Here is a 19,928-nt window from a genome sequence, read left to right as displayed (position 1 = left end):
GGCTCCAAGGATTAATTATCTATCTTTGAAGGGCATTCATCTCTTTTTCATTCATCAAGCTCAAGAAATCAATGATGTGTAAGAACTTATTGGTGCAATAATTATCCAGACCTTCTGAACCCAAAAATGCAACATACTTTATGCTTGATCAAAGAGCGAGTTCTCTGGATTTTTTTCAAGTGTGAAATTTGCCATGCATCCAGTTACTGCCGATTTCAACAATATTGTTTTAATACCAGTAAATGAAGTAGGATATCCTTCCCTGCTTGAAAATGAATTACTGTGTTGTTGAGTTACTGTCCATTTTGGCCGATATTATTTTCATACTAGCAAATGAAATAGGGCATCTTGAAGATCGTTGGTAGTCCAATCACGTCTTCATTCAGGTATAGTCTGAGTAACCTTTGTATGTTTGCCGAGAATTTTATAAGCCTCTGCTAAAAGCTTTGCTTTTCATGATCACTTAAAACCATTACTACACATCTCCTTTCAGTTTTCTTGGTTTTATATTCTGGGGTGCTCAAATTCCTCCACTTCCTAAGACCAATGATGATACCTTTTTAACTTGGTAGTTTTATACTTGTTAAGATACTTTATATGCTAGCCTTCTGGTATACTCTTAATAGCCATTATGGGTTCCTCATACATAAATTTATTGATTATAAATAGTCCCTCGTTTCCAGTTCTAGTTTCATATTAGCAGAGTCCAAAAATTTTTTCATTCGTGGATCATGCCTCCCCTTAACACATTGATATAACAGTAGGATGAGTTGTGAGCAATTTAGAGCAGGATAAACAAGTTGAAATATGCTATGTGCTGAAAAGATAGAAGAAGTGCAAATATCCCCATTCTAGTGATAGTGCCAAATCTTGCTATTCCTTGTATCACATTATTTGTATTCCTTCCCTTTTGGTCATGGATTAATCATAGTTGTGCTGTATTAGGTTTCAAATGAATGAAGTATTATCAGAATATGAAGCTAGATCAACTACGTGTACTTTCTAGCACCGAGTCTTGGGATTGTAAAAGTTATTGTCCTTTTTATGCGGCTACTTCTGGGAACACATGCAATAGAGATGAGATAGGCCTTGTAGCCTGGAGGATCAGAACACATGGCTGCAAGCTATAGTCTGTGTTTAAGACCCTTCTTACCAACAACCAGTCCAAAAAGGGTGGAACCCTTTCCTTAGGGTAGAATGAGTAAAATGATTAATCCAGTTAAACACTTCGTGAAACACTTATCAATTAGCAGTTTTTTGATGGATGAACCAACTAAATCTGTAGGCTAATCATACTGAAACCCAAGTTGAAACCAATGCAAAAAGATACTTCCACTTGTTATGGACCAATTGGTTTTATATTTTTGTGCAATGGTAGTTTGTGAAACAAATGCTGTCTATTTCTGGATTAGGTCTTCTATGATTAGATATGAGGCCAGCGTAACGATCAAGAGGCATCTAGTAAACTTGCAGTGGCCTATGCGTGAGAGATGTATAAAGAGAAACTCTTCTTATAGTTAACAGGTAATCATATTGTCAAACTTGCTGAATTGGGATGATAGAAAATCTTGATCTTTTGCATTTTCTTTTCTTGTCCACGGTCCTGGATTAATTTTTGTATCTCAAACACCAGAGTGCTGTCTGCTTATAGATGTGATGGGAACACATATTATCAGAACAGAATTTTAACATGGTTTCATATGATGTATCAACAAGGTCCTTGGATATGAAGTGAGTTTCTTTTATGCTGCTACAAGTGTACTGGTTTGTGCTTGGTGCTAAGTTTAATACCTAGCCTGATTTTGAAAAGCTCTCTTTGTGTTTCCGGCTCCAGAATCCTGGTCAATTATTAGGGAAAATTCCATTCTAAGGAACTTTAGAAGTTTGCTTTTGTATACTTGTTCTGACAATTTAAAATGTATTAATTGTGAGCTTTCAGCATCATATGCAGATCTTACTCTTTTTTTTTATCAATCCTAATCCTTTATTGCTGTCGATGTTGTTTAATGTGTGACAACTAAATCGTAACAACACTAAACTGAAGCTCAGTAACTCTGAATGAGGTGCTGCATCACAATTGTAACTCAAAGGCAAAGCTTGCTTCTTGTTTCCTCATGTCTGTTACTTGTGTGTGCAATTACTGCCGCACTTTTGTGGTAGAATAGTGCTAAACTGATGGAGATGTTACTCATTTCTGTGGTGGGGACTGTGGTGCCAATTTTGTACTCGTAGCATACCTTTATTTCTTGTGATGGTGGCAAAACTAACTTCTCATATATGCTGATGATCTAGGCGTTGTTTAAAAACAGATGTACTATCATCCATTTTCTGACTCTTCAGGTGTTCATTTTGAGCACAGACATGTTTGAATCACACACTGAAAGTTCTCAAATGGTACTTGATCAGTTTCTTGACTGTTCTTAACATGGCCTGTATATGTTGGAAAAGCATAATGTGGTCCCTGGTGAGGGGCTCAGTACTCTTCAGAGTATTTTGCCCTGCAGTACAGGACAGGACTCTTAAAAGATATCTTTGACACTTTTGACTAAATAAATTTGGTTGTCCTGGGTAGATTTGACCAGGCTAAGAGAAGAAAGACGAGTTTGGTATGATAACACATCAACAATAACAGATGTAATCATTCAGGTCTTGCGAAACAATGACCGGTTTGAGTCATGAGTGGAACCTTTCTTCTTCCTCCTTTATTCATTTGTTTATTTTCTTTAGGCCATGACAACTTTTCATATGGTTCATTTCATTGTTTGCCCACCTTAAGGCTTGCAAGGTAAAGAGACTATCAATTGTTCAATTGGGTACTTACCATGTGAAAATTAGTCAACTTGTTACGGAATTTTCAGAACCCTAATTATGGGGCACTGCCCTGGATGTAATAATATCACAGGACAGGACTTCTTCAATCATACCCACCCAATATTCAGATACTTCTGAACTGATGACACAATTATTAAGCAATCCTCATCTTGCTATTCCTAAAGAGAAAAAGACATCTATTGTATTAGTTTTTCTTTTCTTTTCCCTTCTGGGTATAGCAATATTTATCACAGCTCAACTTCTACCAATTTGAGAACATTTATTTTAGAGTAAATTTTATATATACTGTCAGCATTGGATGGATGATAACTATGCAAAATTTTATCATCCAACGCTGATAGTGTATGCACTGTCAGTATAGAAAAGATTAATTCTCACTGAAAAGAGTAGTTCTTTATTTTATGAGGTAGATTTTGAATTGATCTGATGTTCATTCCTTGAGAAAGGTAAAGAGAAGAGACCAGTTTTATTAACAAAGGAGTACAAAACAGTAACCAACAATTGGACGACTGTTTGGAAAACAAATCATTCTCGGCATGCATCAAGTCAAATTCGTCTTTCTTTTGCCTAATGGGGCTATTTCTTACCTCTTCAATTGAGTTGGCTTTCCAAGAAAATGGAAATGAACGTTAAAAATCAATGATCCGCATTTTTTTCGGTTGCCAAGAAATATAAGTGTAATAAATGATATGGGATCCTACTGCAGAGAACTTATGAAGATCTTAGTAGTAATTTATGAGATCAGACACAGAGCAAACTAATGCATGATACTTTTGTTTGGTGAGTAAGAATTGATTATGTAATAAAATGACCCCATTACTCTGAGGTGACAATGTGATAATTATGGAGCACCACAGACAGACAGTCCTATAGGTATAGGGTACTAAACAATTGATAATCTCATAAATGATCCTTTTGATTATGCATTTATTACATTTTGTCCTGATTCCACTAATAATGACCACCTTGTTACGTAATTAATACTTGATGATTCTATGTCTAACTATTAACACACACTTTTGTTGGGCTAACTGCTCAACATGTCATTTTGGACCTCATTATCCAAAGTGATTGACTGAAGTCTCCACTAGAAAATCAAGACATACCTGTTTGGATGTAAGTCCTTGATTTTTCTTGACATATCCCTTCAATTGTGCAGCATGCTATATAGCTGAACAACTTTGAAATCTTTCTCGAAAACTTGTTTTAGCTGGTCATATGAACTCTGAAGCTCTCTGAAATATTCAAAATCAAAACCAGGTTTCTTACTATGTTCCACAAATTTGCTCACAAGAATAATCTGTGCAAGTTTTTCTAAAGGATGAAGGTATATGTCCAGGATTAATCAAATGTACATTTGCATATTAGGGCCAAAGCTAATGAATTGTCTTAAGATAATGTAGAAATTTTGGCGATGACTTTAATATTCTGTTCCTTAAATTTTTGTAAAATGGTAGTCCTCAATTCTCATGTTCATAAACTAAGCATATATACCAATTGCGAGGATGAAATTAGATTGTTGAAGATATTTTTTGAAAAACAAAATATCCGAGTTTTGGGTAACTAGGCTTTGAAATGATTAACTTTGGCAGCCTACAAGTTGTTTGACTACATTAAAAAAAAAATTAATAATAACAAAAAGGACATCAAATGTTGAAAACTCAAAGATTTCATAAAAAAAAATATATTGATCTTTTAAAATGGATTTTTGGCTATAAAATAAAGCTCGATCCTATAATTTTTTGTGTTTGATCTTGTTTATTTATTATGAAGTTGAATTAAGACGAAATTGATTTGTCACATCTAACCTAGCAGGAGCAGAGAGGGTTGAATTAGACGATAAGATGGAAGAAATTATAAATAGAAGGTTCTGGATTCAAGATTTTTCACTGTGGACCTTGTGATGAGATAAGCTCAATCAAGCTGGAAAAGTATCTCGTTCTTGTTCCCGGGCCAATATGTCAAGCAGAACCTTGAATCCGTTATATACCTCTCCTGTGGATGACATTTGAGTTTAGAACGCCCAATAAGATAAGCCTAATGGCCTCGTATATGCAATGCCAGAATCAATTATTGGATCCCAGAAATGAACCAAAAGACAGTGGCACATGAAGCCCAATAAGGACAAACTTCTTTGGTTACCGCATCACCTTTGTTTTGTTCTGCTAGAGTGCGATAGCCCAAACTCTTATAATCTTTCCTGCTCAATAGAAACCTACTCCAATAGAATATTCTCTTCTGATATCCTTGTAACTATCAAGATGGGGTTGTATGTGGTTGCGGCCCAGATTTGTCATAAATGATCGAGTTGATCTGGATTATCCAGTTCAAATTTGCATTAGATTTTTTCTGGATGAGGAGAGTCAATCATATGGTGCGATTGCAAGTGCAACCTCACTCTAGGGGTGGACATGGGTTGAGCAACTTCACTGCGAGGCATTTGGCTGATCCGATCTGCGTCTTGCAGGTCAGGTCATCGTGTGAACTTTATTCGCCTCGCATATTAATGGGTATTTCATCATCGGGTATTGGCCCGCCTTTCTCATCATTTAATTTTTTAAAAAATAATTTATACTAATTTACTTTTATATTTTACATATTTACCTAAGATTCAACATAAATATCCAAAAAAAAGTTTCATGTCGAGAAATAAACATGTAAAGAGAATAATAAGAAAAAAGAATCCAAAAGTAATGAAATCTTTTTATATGTACTATTCTACATCAATTAAACCTTTTTCTAAAAAAAAAATAAGTTCATGATTTCTAAAAATGAATCTTGTAAACAAATTATAGGTGCTCATATTTGGGATATAATTTGCTTAATAAAATTATGATTAAATCTTATATACATTGACGGTGTATACACTATCACAGTTGGATATACGACACGTGCAAAATTTGAGTTTTAGATTCAAATTCGAATTATGTATCATGCATCTAATGGTGAAAATGTATACACTGTCAGTACATAGAAAATTAATTCTAAAATTATTTTGTTAGCTCTAAAAATAATATTTTTGTGCATGTACATAAAATAAAAACTTAAAAATATATAAGCGAGGAATGTCGAGTATCTACGCTTTTTTAGTCTCTAATCCAAACCAACCTCCCATATAAGCAGGTGCTCTATTTTTCTGAGCAAATCGGATCGAATCCATGGATTTTTCGATCAGCGAACTTTTTTGCCCACCCTAGCAGCCGTACTAGACCCTAATCCTAACTATCAGTCAAAGAGTGGCTTAGATGGATTTTAATTATTTTTTGTGGACTTTTATTGCAAAAGGAAAAATACTACATCATACATCACTCTAGTGGCAGTGGCACTAAACGAGAGTAGTCAATTGGAGCGTTTCTTATTTCATTCAAGGGGCTTATTGGAAACCTTTTCACTCTTAAGAAAGCCCTTAGTTGACACTTTAATTTACTTTTGAGGCCTAAAATGGCAGCACCCCAACACAAACTGTATGAGCAAGATGGATGCAGTGGTCCAGTGGATACATACCAGTTCCAAGCCAATCCAATCCAATCCAAAAACAGATGGGAGAAATGTTGATAGGTCATCCGCCGGTCGCCGAAAAAGCTTGCAATTGCATGTGAGTCGACCCATCAGCCGACAATATACGTGGCCCCCTGATAATTACGTACCATCCGCCACAAGTAAAACACATACCTTGGCTGGGTAATGCTAAACTGAATAGTTGGATTCGAGTTCGCGAGCTATTCAATCAATGGCTCAACTTGCTTTGATCGATCTCGAGCTCTATTTGAAAATACTACCAAGTTAATTTCGAATTTAAGAATCAGGTGTTCGAGAGCCGGACTAACTCTATCGAATATTGCATAAAATAATTATACACTGTCAGTGTGTACTTTTTTATTACATTAACATATTTTGATTGTATCACATAATATGAATTTAAATTTGAAATTCAAATCGTACATATGTGACATATATCCAAAGTTATAAATGTAAAAGAATCGCTACATTGTCAGTGTATAAATAATTAATTTGATACACACACATGCAATGACTAACATAGGTCGAATTTAGTATTCGAGTTCGAGTTGAGTTTTCAAGATCGATAAGATTTCATATTATTGTTTTTAAACTTTATTGAGCCGAGTTCAAGTATTTATACAACTTTCTCCGGTCAAACTCGAGTTTGAGCTCCTTGAATCATTCGAATTCGAGTTCGAGCTCGAATGACACTCATACCTTTCAAGTTCGAGTTCAACTCAACTCAATGGCACCGTTACCTTGCCACGTCCGGTAATTACATTTAGATATGTAAAGACTTACTTGATTCCAATTCACATTATCACCTCAATGATTATGGAGCTAATTGGGGTCCATTTGATATGCAAATAAAAATAAGTGAAATTTTTGTATATTCACATCGAATGCTGTTATTAATCTTAGATTAACTATTAAGTATGTCAAGTAATTAATCATGACGATCATAAAATTTTTTGGTTGGTGTACAATACTTAAAAAAAAAAACTTTAAATCAAGTGAAACCAAAAACAAAAACAAGAGAGCAACTTGGTTCTTTTGCCCAGTCTAACCAAACTTCCAGGTTAGACGCAAGGTAGTGTTGCAATTTCCTCTTAAATTTCCTCTAATATCATTCGGGCGGGCCATAATTTTTAACCGCTGTCAAGAGGAGTTTCAAGAACACGTAATTAACAACAGTTAATTAATCCCGCCAATTATTGCCGGCACAATCAAATCTTAGCTGGCATGCATAAGATATTTTCATTCCAGTCACTCCTCTGAGTCAGCAGTAGTCGTTGTAGCAGTATATAAACAGAGAGAAGAGGGCCGGGGGGTGTAAGAAATCTGTCATCAATCCAAACCGCCGGAGAGGCGTCTTGATAAACGCCGTTCTCTTCTCTCTGTCTTCTTCATTTTTCTTCCCATTTTCCAATTCAATTTGCTACGTTTTTTCCCTTTTGTCTTGAATTAAGAATATCTGAGGCGAAAAAGAAAAAAGAAGAAGAATGAGAGAGTGCATTTCAGTTCACATTGGTCAGGCCGGAATTCAGGTCGGAAATGCTTGCTGGGAACTTTATTGCCTCGAGCACGGCATTCAGGTATCGGTTAAGAGCCTGTGACGAATTTCTCTTTCGGACATTGTACTTGATAATTTTTTGTTCTTTAATCCAATGCTGATGAAATTTGCGCTTTATTTCAGCAGTTTTTTTTTTTTTTTTTTTGTGAAAAATATTGGTTGTAATACCGTTTCAGATAAATGTTTACTCGAGCTAAAAGGATTGTTGGAAACTTGCGCTAGAGCTTTTAGAAAAGGACCAATATTATGCTTGTTAGCTTAATTAGGATAAGTAAATTTTGACTTGAAAGAATTACAGTATATGGTCTCATAAATTCTAGTAGTTGTATGTACGTCTGTTCAGTAAGCTGTAACTTGTAACCAATTCCAACAGCTTGTTTGTTTATTCGTTGGAAATTGGTAGTTTGCTTATGGTCTTGCTTGAGAGCTAATTTTGCTGTTCGTCTAGGCTGATGGCCAGATGCCAAGTGACAGAACAGTGGGAACAGCTGATGATGCATTCAACACATTCTTCAGCGAAACTGGAGCTGGGAAGCATGTCCCTCGTGCGGTTTTCGTAGATCTTGAGCCTACTGTTATTGACGAAGTCAGGACTGGAACTTATCGCCAGCTCTTCCACCCTGAGCAACTCATCAATGGCAAGGAAGATGCTGCCAACAACTTTGCCCGTGGCCACTACACCATTGGCAAAGAGATTGTTGATCTTTGCTTGGATCGCATCAGGAAGCTGGCCGACAACTGCACTGGTCTTCAAGGGTTTTTGGTTTTCAATGCTGTTGGTGGTGGCACTGGTTCTGGTCTTGGATCACTTCTGCTGGAGCGGTTGTCTGTTGACTATGGCAAGAAGTCAAAGCTTGGTTTCACCATCTATCCTTCTCCCCGGGTCTCAACTTCTGTTGTAGAGCCCTACAACAGTGTGCTGTCGACCCATTCCCTTCTTGAGCACACTGATGTTACAGTACTTCTTGACAATGAGGCCATCTATGACATTTGCAGGCGCTCGCTTGACATAGAACGCCCGAAATACACCAATCTCAACCGCCTAATTTCCCAGGTAACTGAACTCATCTGTTAACGAGTTCTAAGATTGCTAAAAGCTCTGTAGCAATTATTATGGTTATGCCACTGCTGTGTTTTTGGCAGGTTATCTCCTCACTCACTGCATCCTTGAGGTTTGATGGAGCCTTGAACGTTGATGTGACTGAATTCCAGACCAACCTTGTGCCCTACCCGAGGATACATTTTATGCTTTCCTCATTTGCTCCTGTTATTTCAGCGGAGAAGGCCTACCATGAGCAACTTACAGTTGCGGAGATAACCAACAGTGCTTTTGAGCCATCTTCCATGATGGCCAAGTGTGATCCCCGCCATGGGAAGTACATGGCTTGCTGCCTGATGTTCCGTGGTGATGTTGTGCCAAAAGATGTTAATGCTGCTGTGGCAACAATCAAGACCAAGAGGACCATCCAGTTTGTTGACTGGTGCCCCACCGGATTCAAGTGTGGTATCAACTATCAGCCACCAACTGTTGTACCTTGTGGTGACCTTGCCCCGGTGCAAAGGGCTGTGTGCATGATCTCTAACTCAACCAGCGTTGCCGAAGTGTTCAGCAGGATTGACCATAAGTTTGATCTTATGTATATTAAGCGTGCATTTGTGCACTGGTTTGTTGGTGAGGGCATGGAAGAAGGTGAATTCAGTGAAGCTCGTGAGGATCTTGCAGCCTTGGAGAAGGATTATGAGGAGGTTGGTGCAGAGTCTCCCGAGGGAGATGAAGGAGATGGAGAGGACTATTAAAGTGTTGCTCTAAGTTCTACTCCCCCACTTGGAGCGTGTACTACTACTGTTTGGTCTTTTAAAGTAAACCTTCAATTTCTGTGTGCTACCACTTCTACTTGGTCCTTACATATGTATCAAACATATCTCCATATCTCTGTGGTTGTTGCTTCGTAGTACTGAATTTTCTGGAAGTATATAATGATGAATAAAAGATTCTTCGGTAAGTGCTACTTGCCTACATGCACAGAATTTGATATTTGCTCGCATCTTTTATTTGCTTGACTTAGCTCATAGTCGTACAGGCGGCCAGAATGTCTCTCTTCTGAACGATAGAGTGAGTTGAGATGGGAACAATTTAATTAAGGAAACAGGCTGAAACTAGTATGTTTGCATTTCAAGGGGAAAATGGGGGAAAATAAAAAGATAAAGAAACAGAGAACAGAGCAAAATGCATCTGGTTCAAGATGATAATTTATGCCTTGTAACCTAGCACCTTGTTCACACCCATGCGTCCTCATAAATTTCAGCGGCTCCCCAGTTTCTGGACAAGCCGGTTCTCAATTTCAAGTCTCTTCTTCATCAATAAGGTATACTGGGAGAGAAGTTCTTCATCTCCCGCAGTTTCTGCGAGCTTGCAGCTGAGAGATGTTTTCTCTAACTTGTCAGTGTACATCCATGGGATGGGTACAAAATTTCCCTTCTCATTGCACAACCAACCATGAGCAGCCCTCAGTGCAGCCCCCAAAGAAGCCGAGTCTGTCAAACACAGGAAACTTTTCACATAATTTAGGGAAAAAGAGGATTAATTTGTCACACCTTGAGACTTTCTACGTGGCAAATTCCTTAATTTAGATGTACAGTATGATTAGCTGGCCTCAGATGATATATAAATTGCAGATTATGAGCACTGACTACTTGCCTGGCCTCTGGACTGTATAAACATCACATCCAAAAATAGAAGCTATTGAACTAAGGATACAAATGTTGGCAGATGCTCCACCAGTAGCTATTATCCGCTTTGGAGGAGGCAATCCCAATCTCTCAGCATGTCCTCGCATAGACAGTAGCTGACCCTCAATTAGCGCCCTTACCTGCACTAAACTTTGTCCTACTTTCATTCTCTTTTGATAGTACATCCTAGACACTTGAAAGAATGTTTTTGTCTACAATTCAGACATTCCTGAAATGCTAACCTCTGAAGGAGGATCGAACTGTGCTACCTCGTGTTCATTTACTCCCGCATGAGAGTCAGAGTAATTATCAAGAATATAGCGGTGGAAACCAACTGGAACCATAATAGACACCTCATTAGCATTTGTTAATCATTCAGAAAGTACAGTTAAAAAACTAGTACATATCGTCCTTCAACCAATCCCGCCCAACCTCAAGCGGAAAGATCAAGCTTGATCAATCAACCTGCAATCAATCAGTCATTCATTATCTCAGTGATTGCTAGAAAAGCATCGGCAGCTGAATGATGAGTACAGTGGATCATACAGAAGATCTGGATAAAAACCTTACTTTAGCAGTATACCAAGTAGAGTCCTTGCCTGCTGCTGTTTCGTCCTCCCACAAGAAGTTAAAAGTATGAAGATGAAAACATTGATCAAATCCTTATTATTACTGACTCAAGACTGCCATTTGAGTTTCTTCGGAACAAAGATAGTTGCAGCAATAGAATGACGAACATTGAATTCCACTTACCAGGGAGCGGAGGGAGTATTTCATGTTCTTTGTAATAAAAGCCTATCTTACCACCTGTAGCATAATAAAAGCTAGAATTGAGGAAAGGCAATCCGCATTCAAGTTAAATTGTGAATGCACAAAAAGCATGCTAACCATTGAGAGGTGGTGTCTGCCGCAAATAATCACTAAAAACATCCCAGGATCCATTTGCACACCTATTGCGCACATCTAAAAGTAGAGATGGTTGCCCCATTGTCAAACAAACTTAAGATACTGATCCTAGAATATACTGCTAAAATTGACAAACATAGCCAAGATAAAAAGCATTTTATACTGAACTCAGAATCATACCTTCACGAGTTAAAGACCCATTCTTGTAGACTAGCATTACCATGTAGGTCTCTGTATCCACTGGATTAGGAAAAACATGTCCTTCTAGGCTTGGTTTGTGATAATTTGCAATACCAAATACCTGAACATAAACAAGAGAATCATCATTCAATCCAATTGCAACAGGTGTAATCTCGGTAAACTGTTGAAAAACAGGTCCTTGTATTAACCAAAACGAGGCAAGCTAATGGCTACCACCATTTTAAGTGCCCCAACGGCCCGAGAGGCATCAAGTTAATCACACATGTAGAGTAGTTAATCTAAAACTTAGACCCCAAATGAGGACATGACCAGACTCAGAGGATACTAACAAATATAGAGAATCATTGCATCCATCTGGACTGTTTTGTTACTTACAGTGTCACTGGTGCCAAGACTAATTGCCAGATCCCCTGGAGTATTTAGAGTCAAACCTACAAGTTCAAATAGTTTGGTTAGTCTCAAATGCAAAGGGACAGATAGAGAAAGCGATTGTTAGCACTGCAACTCAAAGTGCAGCATGATATGTTGAGGCATTCCTACTGAAAATGGATTAGGAGATCTGGGTTGACTTGGCCAATGTAGATTTGTCAAGGTCAGGTTAAAAGAGGTTAAAAGACAGGTGCAACATTATGAAACTTCATTTTTAATCACTACTCAACAGGGCTGTAGAATAAACTATCTTGAAAACTGAAACCCAAACTGAAACCCAAACTTGCTTGTTGGAAAAGGGAGTGAATTCCACAGATGCAATTTACGGCTGAGAAGGAAAATTACCACCTTGATATGTATATGTTTCAGCATGCATCAAACATACAGTAAATAGGAACTTCAACAAAGGATCAAAGCAACCCACTAGATTGTCAAAATGTACGAATTAATAACAGAGTTTTACCTGCTAAGCTGTTAGGGTTGTCTCCGGACCATTGAATTACTAAACACTTCTTGCTGAAGTTATACCTGATTAAACAATGTTCCACTAGTAAATAGCCATGTATAAAGTTGATATTCTAATCTAAAGCAGCTTTTGCAGTTGATTATGCACGAGATTAACTATTTGATTGTTTTAAGGAAATAATAATTAACAATGTTCCACTTCAAAAGTTAATAGGCATGTAAACGGTTCTGTAACTCCTTTAAATAAGAATCAACTACATAATCTGCTTATCAGCTTGGGGGCAGTATTTCATGCCAAAGTGTAGAAGTCTTTGGTATGCTTACCATAAATTTGAAATGCAGCAGTTAATGTTTTTCAGTTCATTACAGAATGTTCAAAAAATGGTTTATAAACGTCTACAATGAGTCTCAGAATCACCGAAATGATGATGAATTGAAGGACAGTTTCAGAAGAACTTAAATGGGCTCTCCTGATAGCAGCCAAAAGAGGAAGAAGGAAAGGATACTGCTTTAACAAAACTGTTCATAAGTCAGGTAACCTACCTATCCACATAATAGGATGCAAGAGGACCAGCAACAGCATGTGCAGGAGCTAACTTGCCAAGTTTTTCCTCTAAGCCTGGTGCTGTGGCCTGTAAATTCATTCAATTGAATGGAATGTTCAGCAAGGTCCAAACTGAGACATGGTAATTTAAACAAGAAACAGACTCCTCTAGATTATTTACGACATTGAAGATATTTACGACAAATTCAGGATGTTATGTAAAAGTGCAACAGACGAACCTCCAAAGCTAATTTAGACCAATCTCTGCTTTGGATATCCATTAAGTTCATCCCTGCTCCATCCGTATGATCGGTACAGGCATAGCCCCCAATACAGAGAGATGCCATGAAGGAGCTAACTAAGGAAATTCTCTCTGTATCACGGTAAACTTCTGGCTGCATCTCGAATATCTTACGAATTTGTGGTCCAGCATATCTCTCATGAGCAACAGATCCAGTAAGTCTGGATAACTCCAATGCACCTCCGATAGCTTCCTCAATTGCTCTGCACTGTTGTGTTGAGCTACAATCCATCCAAATTGGAGATTCCTTTACTGAAAATGCATCGTGAAGTTGATCCACCAACGACTTTTTGTGGTCCAATGATGACAATATTTTAGCACTTCCTTTCTTCCAATACACACTTCCATGCTGCTGTGCACTCCCAGAAACAGCAGCAACTTTTGCAAAATCAAAATTTAACCTTTTAAATCTCTCAAGTATGATGTCCAGAGCTTCCACCCACATCAGAGTTGGAGACACAATTCTCCCATTGATCAAGGGATCCCGGTAGACACCATCCTTGGTTTTGTAGTGGGGCAAATCAGAATCAAAATTAACTATTTCTGTACCAACGATAGTCAGATTGGCATCCAAAACAGTTGCCTTCAATGACCTGAGCAATCAAAAATCTTATTAGAGATTCAGTTCTGATACTATCTCGTGGCTCCTGAATATTCAAAAAGGATTATCCAAAAGCATGAATGAACTAGTATAATTCAAGAACTGAAGTTTGAACTTTGAAGTAGGGATGAACTTACTGAGTAGAACAGTCAAATCCAAGAAATAAAGAGTTTTGAGGAATGGAGCAATCCTCCATGGAAAAATAAGCCAGCCAAGCTGAGAAATGAATGAGAAAATGAAAACTCTGACTTCACAGCTGATATAGAAAAGCTCGTGGGTCACCAACTTATCATATTGATATCAGTCGAAGCCATTTAGGATTGAGAGCTTTCGAGTGACCTGAACTGGGGCTATTTCAGATACTGGTAGTATTATGTTCACTTCTCGGCTTTTGCACTTTCATTTTTTTTTTTAACAAGGATTTTTAGTTTATATTTGGATGATGAATGCTAGTTTTTCTTTAACAAAAATTTTTTTTTTTGAATAAAGAGAAGCAACAGTGATTCCACCTACCCTTGATTGATGGCTCAAAATATTGGTTACCATCGAAGCATGTAACCAATTTGATAATTGGAATATAAATGTAATGAATAATATACGATATTTGGAGAGCATAACCAAGATCTCTGTCAACAGCTGCGCAAAGTTGATTTTAAAGTTTGATGTGATCCTCAAGTTGTACAGGTAAAAACTCATGCATTTGCTACCACATTGCAATCATGAAAATTCTAAGTATACCAGCAGCATAAATTAAACCAGAGAGAGAGAGCATGTGCACCAAATCAACAAAAGTAAGAAAACTGCTACAGAACATAATTAAATACGTCAACTTACATCGGGAATATTGATGATAAATTTTATTACCACTTCGTCAGTATCTTATAATTATTTACAGACGAGCAGACTAAATGTAGAAGAAGATCGCCTGTGTTGGAGAAGTTAATAAAAAGAGAGAGACTAGGCATTTAGCCAACCATCTCAATGAAAAGATAGAATTTGTGCTTTTCTTTTCTTGAAGTGCTATTAACTAATGACTGGCTATATCAAATTTAGAGACGGCCCAGCTTCTGGACAAGACTGTTCTCAATCTCCACTCTCTTCTTCATCAGTAGAGCATACTTTGCAACAAGTTCTTGGTCTCCAGCAGTCACAGCAAGCTTGCAATTTAGGGAGGACTTCTCCAATTTGTCCCTGTACATGAACCAGATGGGTAGAAAACTGCCCTTCCTGTTGCACAACCACCCATGAGCAGCCCTCAATGCAGCTCCCAGCGAAGCCGAGTCTGCCAAGCAGAATACAGGTTGTAAATCAATAAAAATGGAAGTTGAATCAGTACTTGCTAGAGATTGTACAGAGAGAAAAACCATATAAATGATCAACTCCATTTTTAGAACCAAAACACACTATTGTCAAAAGAATCTCAACTCCTTGAGCTTTTGATGCATGAATGGCGCAAAGAACTGTACATTCAGTACTCACCAGGCCTTTGCACTGTATAAACATTTGACCCGAAAATGGAAGCTATCGAACTCAGGATGGTGGTATTTGCAGATGCTCCACCTGTTGCAATAATCCGCTTTGGGGGAGAAGGCATTCCAAATCTCTCAGCATGAGCCCTCATGGAGAGTAACTGTCCCTCAATTAATGCTCGCACCTGGAAACAGGCATGTCAAACAGTATTTGCAGAATCCACCTGCAATATTCTAATCAATTAATTTTGTGATTACTAACCTCAGATGGAGGATCAAACTCTGAAACTTCACGTTCTTTTAGTCCTTCTACAGAGTCACCCTTGAAACCATCAAGGGCGTAACGGTGGAAACCAACTGAAGACGCACATAATTTTTCAGTCAAGTCATAGGACAATCTTACATGAGAATAGTCATAATAAATACTGAGCTTCATAACATCTTAGTGCGGGATTCATCACACCATCAGATGGAATAGAATAGCATCTACATCTCTGGATTACCCTTAAGTACATTATTCCAGAATCCAAAGAAACAAAGAAATGTCCAGGAACAGGACGACACTACAAAATAGATGCAAGTAAACTAACCAGGAAGTGGAGGAAGTATTTCGTGCTCCTTGTAATAAAAACCGAGCTTTCCACCTGTAGAAGCAGTAGATTGAGAAAAAACCATGGGGAAAAAATTTGTTCTTATCTTTAACAGGGAAGCAAGTACAGAAGGGTTTCAGAGAAATTTCCAGTAACCATTTAGAGGTGGTGTTTGCTGCAGAAGTTTATTGAAAACTTCCCAAGATTTCTCAGCACAACGATTTCGAATATCTGCAAAAGTTATCATCATGATATTAAATATCTGAAATGTGCTCCACTGCGTTCAATATCATCTTAGTACCTTCACGTGTCAAAGACCCATTCTTATAGCACAACATCACCATGTAGCCACTTGTATCCACTGGATTAGGAAAAACGTGTCCTTCTAAGCTTGGATTATGTTCAGCAGTGATACCAAAGACCTAACGACATATACATGAAAAAAAAAAACCCAAGGGACATAATTATATCGAATACCAGAGATCAGGATACTAAGTGCATAAAGGAAATAATCCTGACTCACATTTCGGCGCTCTACTGTTTATTAGGCTACGCTTTGGTTTTTGTTTCATTCTTTCTTTTCTGTGCACAATATTTTATGCCTCTTTGGCTATCTGAAAAGATGTCCTTAATGCAAACAAGATCTTCTCCTTTAATTCTGTAACGAAGGCGGAATTTTGAGTTTAAGGCTTTACCAAGAATTGTGGTTTAGAAAAAAATTCTATGAAGTCATTCAACTCCCTGGACTGCCTTAACAAAGAGAAACAAGTCCAAGCAACATCAGCACATTCAGTAGGTCCAGTACAAGATATTTAAACATGAACTAAAACACATAAACACCAATCATTGCCAGGATATCATCAAACTTAGAGGCACATTCATACTCATATTAAGTAGGAGATAACATACAGTGTCACTGGTGCCAAGACTAATTGCAAGGTCCCCTGGAGTGTTGAGGGTCAATCCTAGAATTCAAATACGTAAACAGACAGTTATGAAAAGTTACAGGAAAATGTAACCCATAGATGCAAAATTTTAAATTGGAAACAGCAAGGGAAGAAAGCTCTGCTCTAACTGATGATACTGAAGATGTAATGGACTTGAATGAAGTTGCAATTTAAGCATGGAACAGAGAACATATTGGATATTAGCCAAAAGTACTTTTTCCATCAATCAATCGTGCGCAAAAGCTGAAATTGCTACTGGCATGACCATTGGTACACTTGAAAAGACAAAAATGCAAACTTGAGTGGTTTTGTTTGGCTCCAACAACGAATTGCCTCAACTAGATTCCCCTGAAGACATGGCCATTAAATTTCCTATCCAAGTGAAATAACTAACTAGAATTATTGTGCAAAGGCTGTCGCAACAGCTTAGTATTTATAATGCTCAGCACCAGGGAACTGAGAAAGAAATCATAGAGGCTTAGGCTCATAGCTTCACTGACTGCAACTTAATCAAGAAAATTGAAAGCATCAATATTGTCAAAAAGTTATAATGCTAATGCCCCCCACAGAATAGAATATTTCAAAAAAGTATATTACCAACTTAGCTCAAACTGAGCTATCTAACATAATACACCAATGGGTTTTCAGTGTTTATTGTTAGCAGAATCTATATCAGAAGCTATACGAGAACTGCTTTCACATGAAATAAATATTACCTGCTAGGCTGTTAGGATTATCACCAGACCAATGAACAATCAAACAATCTTTGTCAAACTTGTACCTGGAAACAGTTTATGCGAAATTTAGTGATATATTGCAATAGAGATCCTCCTGAAAGAATAAGCCAAAGTTGCTTGAGACTTGTGGGGAAAATCATTCTCATCAAGTGTCTGGTGCTTAATTGTCTAAAAAAGTATTCATCCTCTAGCTGATATATCTGTATGTATTATTTTGCCAGCACACAATTGCTACAGACACACAGGTGAAGAAGAAGCAACTACTTGTTTTACACTAAATAATGACCAACCCAACATTCGACAATGTAAGACAAAAATTAGGAAAAACGTCCCAAAGAAACACCATGCTGCAATAGTCGGTTAATTTGATGTTCAAGACTGCAGTGCGAGATGAATCCAGATTTTCTTAAGATAAACTATGACTTATCTTTAGTAATCTATCAGAACATTAACAGAAAATAAAAGACAGAATAGTCACCAACCTCTCCACAAAGTAAGGGGAAATAAGACCTGCAACGGAATGTGCAGGTGCTAAAGTTCCAAGCTTTGCCTCCAAACCTGGTGCTGTGGCCTATAAACCAGGTAAATATTGCAGTTCCGAGGTCAGCCAAGTAAAAGCCCTTATCAGCATTAAGCGATTAGATGCGGTATACAGGTACTTTTTTCTTCCAATATCTAAAAGACTGCTAGTTTAGAGTTTAGATGACAGACCTCCAAGGCTTTCTTAGACCAAGCTCTCTGTTTAATATCCATGAGATTCATCCCAGCCCCATCAGTATGATCAATAGAGGCATAGCTACCAATGAGAAGTGAAGCCATGAATGAGCTAACAAGTGAGATCCTTTCAGTAGAATCATAAACTTCAGGCTTTGTCTGGTACATCCTTCGAATTTGAGGGCCTGTAAATCTCTCATGGGCACGGGAACCAGTCAATTTCGACAGCTCCATTGGACCTCCAACAGCATTCTCAATGTCCTTGCACTGCTCAGTGGTGCTACTATCCATCCATATAGGTGATTCGTTAATCGAAAAGGCATTACCAAAATGATCCAACAATGGTTTTTTTGGGTCCAATGTTGACAATATTGCCTCGCTTCCATTCTTCCAAAACACACTACCATGCTGCTGTCCGCTACCAGAAATAGCAGCAATCTTTCCAAAGTCCAAATTTGATTTTTTCAACCTCTGAAGCACAAGGTCCAATGCTTCCACCCACATTAAAGTGGGAGAAACAATCCTACCATTGACTGTTGGGTCTCTATGGACACCATCCTTGGTTTTGTAATGGGGCAATTCAGAATCATAATTCACAATTTCTGTGGCAACAATGTTGAAATTGCCATCTAACACAGTTGCTTTTAACGACCTACAGCATAACAAATTTCGTCATTTGCAGCGTTCAATCTTGCCAATTCTTTCTTTATGATTACAAATATCAGAATTAATCCCAAAACAACAAATGAGAAAAAGTTCAGCCTTGGAATTTCTTTATTCCCTCTATGATCACAAATAAATAAACATTCAAAAACCCAGAACAATTAACACTAAAAAAGTGACCAATTTTCAACATCTAAAATTCAATTGCATGAGTGAGACGGATGCATTGAACATCATCCATTAGCACATATGGGTTCTAATGATTGCTTAATCAGCATTGAAGTTTGAAATTGAGAAATAGTTATCACTCACTGAGTGGAGCTATCAAAGCCAAGGAAGAGTGAACCTTGAGGAAGAGAGTAATCCGCCATTGGAGCCCGAATCAGCAAAGGTAAACAGCAGAGCAGGAAAGTAAAAATAAGTTCAGGAATAAATTTTGACGATATTTGACAGTTTTAGTAGGAAATGGCTAAGAAGGTAAACCTGATTTTACGTTATCAGAGGCTCAGGATGAATGGAAGATACAAAGTCTGAGGTGGATAATGGATAATTACAGATACTTAAGACATTAAATTAGGTACTGATATGTATAAATTATTCACAAAAAACCTTTTTAAAAAAATTATTCAAAAAGTATGGATAACGGGATAAGTATGAAGATTGAAATTTTAATGCAGGGGATAAAATGCATGTTGGATACTACTAGTTTGAATATCTACTTAATT

The 19,928-nt window shown here is 37.6% G+C and overlaps 3 protein-coding genes across 5 annotated transcripts; 1 reads left to right on the top strand and 2 right to left on the bottom strand.

Annotated features, from left to right (window-relative positions):
- Nucleotides 1-7,650: 7,650 nt before the first annotated feature.
- LOC113749706 (tubulin alpha-4 chain-like) lies at nucleotides 7,651-9,925 on the top strand. Its single transcript, XM_027293532.1, has 3 exons — nucleotides 7,651-7,928; nucleotides 8,355-8,960; nucleotides 9,050-9,925. Exons 1-3 carry the CDS (start codon nucleotides 7,836-7,838, stop codon nucleotides 9,701-9,703), a joined length of 1,353 nt encoding a protein of 450 aa, XP_027149333.1. The 5' UTR covers nucleotides 7,651-7,835; the 3' UTR covers nucleotides 9,704-9,925.
- Nucleotides 9,926-10,020: 95 nt separating this feature from the next.
- On the bottom strand, nucleotides 10,021-14,432 carry LOC113749704 (xylulose kinase 2-like). 3 transcript variants are annotated; one of them, XM_027293529.1, is made up of 11 exons: nucleotides 14,221-14,432; nucleotides 13,421-14,075; nucleotides 13,181-13,269; nucleotides 12,636-12,700; nucleotides 12,119-12,174; nucleotides 11,723-11,843; nucleotides 11,525-11,599; nucleotides 11,390-11,443; nucleotides 10,879-10,970; nucleotides 10,605-10,776; nucleotides 10,021-10,441 (listed from the first exon to the last, which is right to left on the bottom strand). In XM_027293529.1, the coding sequence occupies exons 1-11, from the start codon at nucleotides 14,277-14,279 to the stop codon at nucleotides 10,209-10,211; spliced, it is 1,671 nt and encodes a 556-aa protein (XP_027149330.1). In that variant the 5' UTR covers nucleotides 14,280-14,432; the 3' UTR covers nucleotides 10,021-10,208. The 3 variants fall into 3 exon arrangements, with proteins under 3 accessions (XP_027149330.1, XP_027149332.1, XP_027149331.1); XM_027293531.1 differs by lacking the exon at nucleotides 10,021-10,441 and having other exon boundaries at nucleotides 10,689-10,781; XM_027293530.1 differs by lacking the exon at nucleotides 10,021-10,441 and having other exon boundaries at nucleotides 10,697-10,793.
- A 464-nt stretch (nucleotides 14,433-14,896) lies between these two features.
- LOC113750123 (xylulose kinase 2-like) lies at nucleotides 14,897-19,728 on the bottom strand. The gene is made up of 11 exons (XM_027294063.1): nucleotides 19,516-19,728; nucleotides 18,538-19,192; nucleotides 18,309-18,397; nucleotides 17,806-17,870; nucleotides 17,052-17,107; nucleotides 16,444-16,564; nucleotides 16,299-16,373; nucleotides 16,143-16,196; nucleotides 15,815-15,909; nucleotides 15,563-15,737; nucleotides 14,897-15,365 (listed from the first exon to the last, which is right to left on the bottom strand). The coding sequence occupies exons 1-11, from the start codon at nucleotides 19,572-19,574 to the stop codon at nucleotides 15,133-15,135; spliced, it is 1,677 nt and encodes a 558-aa protein (XP_027149864.1). The 5' UTR covers nucleotides 19,575-19,728; the 3' UTR covers nucleotides 14,897-15,132.
- Nucleotides 19,729-19,928: the final 200 nt, after the last annotated feature.

This window comes from Coffea eugenioides, chromosome 10 (assembly GCF_003713205.1).
Source record: "Coffea eugenioides isolate CCC68of chromosome 10, Ceug_1.0, whole genome shotgun sequence".
Classification (NCBI taxonomy): domain Eukaryota; kingdom Viridiplantae; phylum Streptophyta; class Magnoliopsida; order Gentianales; family Rubiaceae; genus Coffea; species Coffea eugenioides.
This window is presented reverse-complemented; position numbering and strand designations above follow the sequence as displayed.

Excerpts from the sequence above, each read along its gene's own strand:
- LOC113749706 (XM_027293532.1), top strand. The coding sequence starts at position 7,836 with ATGAGAGAGTGCATTTCAGTTCACATTGGTCAGGCCGGAATTCAGGTC. Across the intron at positions 7,929-8,354 it reads GCCTCGAGCACGGCATTCAG|GCTGATGGCCAGATGCCAAG; the intron begins GTATCGGTTAAG and ends CTGTTCGTCTAG. Across the intron at positions 8,961-9,049 it reads TCAACCGCCTAATTTCCCAG|GTTATCTCCTCACTCACTGC; the intron begins GTAACTGAACTC and ends TGTTTTTGGCAG.
- LOC113749704 (XM_027293529.1), bottom strand. The coding sequence starts at position 14,279 with ATGGAGGATTGCTCCATTCCTCAAAACTCTTTATTTCTTGGATTTGAC. Across the intron at positions 12,701-13,180 it reads GCATCCTATTATGTGGATAG|GTATAACTTCAGCAAGAAGT; the intron begins GTAGGTTACCTG and ends TTGTTTAATCAG. Across the intron at positions 11,600-11,722 it reads TGGGTCTTTAACTCGTGAAG|ATGTGCGCAATAGGTGTGCA; the intron begins GTATGATTCTGA and ends CTCTACTTTTAG.
- LOC113750123 (XM_027294063.1), bottom strand. The coding sequence starts at position 19,574 with ATGGCGGATTACTCTCTTCCTCAAGGTTCACTCTTCCTTGGCTTTGAT. Across the intron at positions 17,871-18,308 it reads TCCCCTTACTTTGTGGAGAG|GTACAAGTTTGACAAAGATT; the intron begins GTTGGTGACTAT and ends AACTGTTTCCAG. Across the intron at positions 16,565-17,051 it reads GTCTTGGCACCAGTGACACT|GTCTTTGGTATCACTGCTGA; the intron begins GTATGTTATCTC and ends ATATGTCGTTAG.